Raw genomic sequence first — 5,310 nt, forward strand, 5'->3', positions numbered from 1 at the left:
AGTGGTGTTGGTGTGTACCGAGTGTGTGTGTGTGTGTGTGTGTGTGTGTGTGTGTGTGTGTGTGTGTATGTATGTGTATGTATATATATATATATATACACATACACACACCATACCATACTTGGAAACCCTTGAGATGTGCTTGCTCGTTGCTTATCACTGCAGAAAATCCAGAATCATTCTTATCTAAAAGCATGCCAGGAATATGTTTTGTATGTTGCTCGTTGTGTGCAGCAGTTCTGCGTCTGGAGATGTGTAGCCGGATTTATTAGTCACTTGAGGACAGTTGAGGTTTCCAGCAGCAGAAAGGAAAAAAACGTGAGCGGTTATATAGTAACCATGAAATGATATTGTTGAAAAGTATTTGAAAGTTTTAGCCTTTTTTCCCTTCTATTATAACTGGCATTTGGCTCTACCTCTCCCGATGTGCCAGTATTGCAGCCGCTGTCGCATCTTCTATAGATGCCGTTAGAGACTGCATCAGTCTGGTGTTTTCAGTCACTCAGATCCTGCCTGCTAGACTTGTATTGACACGGCAAGACACAACCATTGTGCAGTATCACCAAGCAAGTAGGGTTTGCATGCGTACAGATTAAAATATGACTGCCACGTTCTACATATATAAACGGTACATAGAAACTACGTTTTTAAAACATTATCACACAATGATAAGATTGAACAAAGAATGATATTTTAGTTTGGAGACTGAGTGGGGGTGCTAAGTCAGCCGCTGGCTTATTATGTCTTGGATACTTCGACTGGGAGATCTCACCACTGCAATTCCTCATTCTGGTCCTGTCCACCTGGGAGTTTGTATTGTTCCCGCCCACTTTTGTGCTCTAGACCCGCCCCTAAAATGTTCTATAATTGATAAATATATGTGTTATGTTTCTGGTACAGCATGGAAAACAAGGCAGATTTTCCAGGACAAATCCCTTAAACTCAAATTGTCCTTGTAACAATTATTTGTCCCGTGCCCACATTTTGTTGCAGAGCATTTGACCATCTGGGAGTTTGGGGGTGTTTGTGTGCTTAAGCCCCGCCCCTAACATTCTCCAACATTAATAAATAAAACATTCAGCCAATGTGCAGATCCAGAAGCTCTGTGCAGAGATCTCACAAAGACCATGAGAGCTGTCAGGTCATCTGCCAAAAAGTGATCCGGTGGACTGTGCCTAAAAAAGAGAACTATGAGGGGGGTGCTTTTCCCTCCCCTCATAGTTCTAGCCGGCCTGTGACAATGAGACTGTCACAGGTCGGCTCAATAGATCGGGAGGTGAGCGAACATATACCGGCATTCACTCACCTCTCGACCCTGTCACGGCTCTCTGCCGTGACAGGGGAGGGGCTGGATTCCCCCCTCCCCGCTCCGATCCGCCAGCGCTGACTGTCGGAACGGACGGGGGAGGGGGCGGGTACAGCTGGCTCTAGCTAGGCAGAGCCAGCTGTCAGTCACGCAGCTGGGCGGATCCAGATATAATTGTCTGGATCCGCTTCAGCTGCGGCGTCTTAGTATACCGCGTACAGCAGCTACAGCTCGCGGTATACTGAGCCTAGGGGGACGGGAGGACGCTAGTTTGTGTCCTCCCGTTACCCTAAGGAGAACTATGGGGAAAAGCCCTAACCCCATAGTTCCCCTTTAAAGTGTATGTCTACCTTTGCAACCACATTTGAGAGCTCCCGAATGCCTTTTGGGTCTGGGTGCCTCAGCTTTAGTAATATATGTATATGTCTCCCAGAGCTCCCGAATTCAATTTGGAAATTCGGATCCTGAATGCCATTCAGGTCTAGGAGATATCTGTAGATGGTTTTCTGAGGTATTCGCAACAAATATTCGTAAACTCATCTGAAACTAACGAAATTCGGATTTTGGCCGAATCTGAAGCCCGAACCAAATTGAATTTTGGATCTGAATTCCAAAATAACAAAATATCCAAACCAAATTTTCCCGCAGCTTACATGTCTAAAGGACATTGTTGCCATATAAAGGGAATCTTTTCATTGAATTCTTGTATTTTTTCCCCCTGTAATTATCATTAAACTATAATAATGGAAATCATGGCGCCGTGCCTCTGGAACATGGTGGAAATCATGGCGCTGTGCTTCTGGAACATGGTGGAAATCATGGCGCCGTGCCTCTGGAACATGGTGGAAATCATGGCGCTGTGCCTCTGGAACATGGTGGAAATCATGGCGCTGTGCCTCTGGAACATGGTGGAAATCATGGCGCTGTGCCTCTGGAACATGGTGGAAATCATGGCGCTGTGCTTCTGGAACATGGTGGAAATCCTGCGACAGATCCCTGGAACTGGGATTGTCCTGGCACAATGTAGCGATTATACTTCCTGTGTGTGTATTTTGTTGCAGATTATTTGTCTGATTTGATCATTTGGTATTTATGTATCGCTATAATGAACGTTGTTTTTAGGATAACAAGGAACGGTTTGTTTACCTCGGGGTCACCTTTTTATTTGGTTGCTCACTTTCCAGCCGGCGCTCCCTCCTTCCCGGGCTGCAGGAAATGAGCGGAATAGTTTGCTTTACAGTTTCTGCGGTTTGCTCCGAGAGAGAGAGAGAGAGAGGGGGGATCATTGTGTGCGTCCCTGCCAGCGCAGACACTTTCCGGGGCCAATGAATCTGAAGAAAGTGTGGCGCCGTTACCCAGAGCAACCAAGACATTTCCTGATAGCGCTGAAAAGATGAATTTTGAATGGTGACAAAAGTTTTGCACGTTATACCTGGTCTGTCCCTCAGCAGGTTGGACCCTGTGAGAACTGTCTGTGCTCAGCTGTTGGGTGGTGATGCCGGCACGGAAGGGGTTAATGGGAGAAGCTGGCTCTCTGGTGGCCGGTGTGTGTGTGTGTGTGTGTGTGAGGTGCTGATCAGTGGACACAATAATTGTATCCAGATGCCTGACAGAGATGGAGCCAAACCCAGAGCCTGGGTACTGTAACACTGCGTGTGCCGGATGAGAGTCACGGTGTAACCCTGCGTGTGCCGGATGAGAGTCACGGTTTAACCCTGCCTGTGCTGGATGACAGGCACAGTGTAACCCTGCCTGAGCTGGATGAGAGTCACGGTGTAACCCTGCGTGTGCCGGATGAGAGACACGGTGTAATCCTGTGTGTGCCGGATGAGAGGCAGAGTGTAATCCTGCGTGTGCCAGATGAGAGTCACGGTGTAACCCTGCGTGTGCCGGATGAGGCACAGTGTAACCCTGCCTGAGCCGGATGAGAGTCACGGTGTAACCCTGCCTGAGCCGGATGAGAGGCACGGTGTAACCCTGCGTGTGCCGGATGAGAGTCACGGTGTAACCCTGCCTGAGCCGGATGAGAGGCACAGTGTAACCCTGCGTATGCTGCATGAGGCACAGTGTAACCCTGCGTGTGCTGGATGAGAGGCACAGTGTAAACCCGCGTGTGCTGGATCAGATTCGTAGTGCAGCCCTATGTACGTGGGTCATATTTATAAAGCAGTGAGAATGACTTTCCCCATTCACCGGTGGTGACTTAATCACCATGATTTCAAACACCGGCCCCTGGAACATTCGCTGCTGCTCTCCTGAGGCTGCAGTGAGTCCAACCAGGGCCGGATTTCCCACAAGGGCAACCAAGGCCCGGCCTCAGGGCAGCAAGGAGTAGAGGGGCAGCAGGGGTGTGGAATTCCTATCTCCCGACGCCCGGCATGCATTTCCGGGTGCCGGGCGGGTAGTTGTTTTCTACATTTAGCCCGGCTTTGGGCAAGCAGAGCTAAATGTACAGCGCGAAAACCGTCGCTTGTTTTCTACAGGTGATCTTGGCGATGTATGCCACCTGCAGGTCTGCTATTCTCCATGGGGGATGGGGGGTTGGCAGGGAGGGTGGCGCATTAAGGAACCTGGCCTTGGGGCAGCAGAGAGAGTAAATCCGTCCCCGAGTCCAGCCAATATTTTTTCCGTGCAATCAGAACGACTCCGCGCTCACCGATCGCAACCAGCGGTATCAGGAAAAGTGGGCGGGGCCACAGCAACATAAAAATGAGAACGGAAAGTTATAATCTGACCCACTTCAAACTCTTTCCAGCCTGTCAGACAATTACAAATGAATAGAAATCTGTCAGTCATTTTGGTGTCCCCCCTGCAATGGTGTCACCCGGGTGCGGGGCGCACCCCCCTTGTGACGCCATTGGCGGAGGGTCAGAGTGGTGAGCGCTGACCGCTGCAGGACCAAGGATCAGGTGAGGTATATCTGCTTTATCCATCCCGTAGAGCAGTGGTGGGCAACTGTGGCTCTCCAGCTGTTGTGGAACTACAGGTCCCATGAGCCATTGCAATTCTGACGGGCAGCAGGGGCACATTGGGATTTGTAGTTAAAGCACAGCTGGAGGGCCGGAGTTGCCCACCCCTGATCCACAAACAAAAAGCACTTAACCCTTGCAGCGCGGAGGTAGCCCTACTGCAAGGGTAAGTTCTTAAATACTCCGGAGGTCTTCTTTGTTCAATTTGAAATGCTGATGAAATCACTTACAATGGACGCTGCTCCTTGATGTTTAATAGTGTTAGCTTCCTGAGCACTGGCCCTGACTTCCTGTTTTAAAAGGGGGGGGGGGGGGGCTCCTTTCCCTTGCAGGGTCCTATGGAGCCACCCTTGTGTGTTCTAGTAAGCTATGTGTGTCTCCACAAATGCACAGGCACAGCAAGGCAGGACACTTCCATGCTCCCTTCTCCAAGCTAGTAGATGAACAGCTGCAGGAGACTGTTCTGCCCCTTGTGACCTGGTACTGGACAGGAAGTTCAGGGCAGCCGAGCTTAGAGAGTTGGAGCTGTTCGGAAACATGATGACTGTAGGTGTATGGGCAACAATGTCAATAAATACTTTGCTGGATGATCTAGATTTGTTTGATCTGGATTCCTAATTGAAGGGAAGTTTGAGAGTTGAATACTAATAGTTGTCTCTCGGATGAGTTGCTTTTCTCGCCAGCAGAGCTTACAATCTAATCCTCCAGTTGGTCTCTTTACAAACCGGACTGTGAAATCCACATGCGTGCGGAACTGGCGGTATCATCTTCCCCTCTTTGGATGGTGTGTGATGATGGGGTTCCGGGGGTTTAAAGGAGAACTATGGGGTCAGGGCTTTTCCCCATAGTTCTCCTTAGGGTAACGGGAGGACACAAACTAGCGTCCTCCCGTCACCCTAGGCTCAGTATACCGCGAGCTACAGCTCCCTATATACTGAGACGCCGAGCTACAGCTCCCTATATACTGAGACGCCGAGCTACAGCTCCCTATATACTGAGACGCCGAGCTACAGCTCCCTATATACTGAGACGCCG

General features: G+C 49.7%; 1 protein-coding gene across 1 annotated transcript in view; it reads left to right on the plus strand.

Moving 5' to 3' along the window:
* The first annotated feature begins 2,058 nt into the window (after positions 1 to 2,058).
* ABTB2 (ankyrin repeat and BTB domain containing 2) overlaps positions 2,059 to 5,310 on the plus strand; it is a 35,296-nt gene continuing 32,044 nt past the window's right edge. Inside the window, exon 1 of the mRNA XM_018569185.1 lies at positions 2,059 to 2,329. Within this exon, the coding sequence (XP_018424687.1) occupies positions 2,059 to 2,329 (271 nt within the window). The remainder of the gene's footprint in view (positions 2,330 to 5,310) is intronic.

The sequence above is a fragment of the Nanorana parkeri genome, unplaced genomic scaffold (genome assembly GCF_000935625.1).
Source record: "Nanorana parkeri isolate BGI_ZX_2015 unplaced genomic scaffold, ASM93562v1 scaffold1298, whole genome shotgun sequence".
Taxonomy (NCBI): Eukaryota; Metazoa; Chordata; class Amphibia; order Anura; family Dicroglossidae; genus Nanorana; species Nanorana parkeri.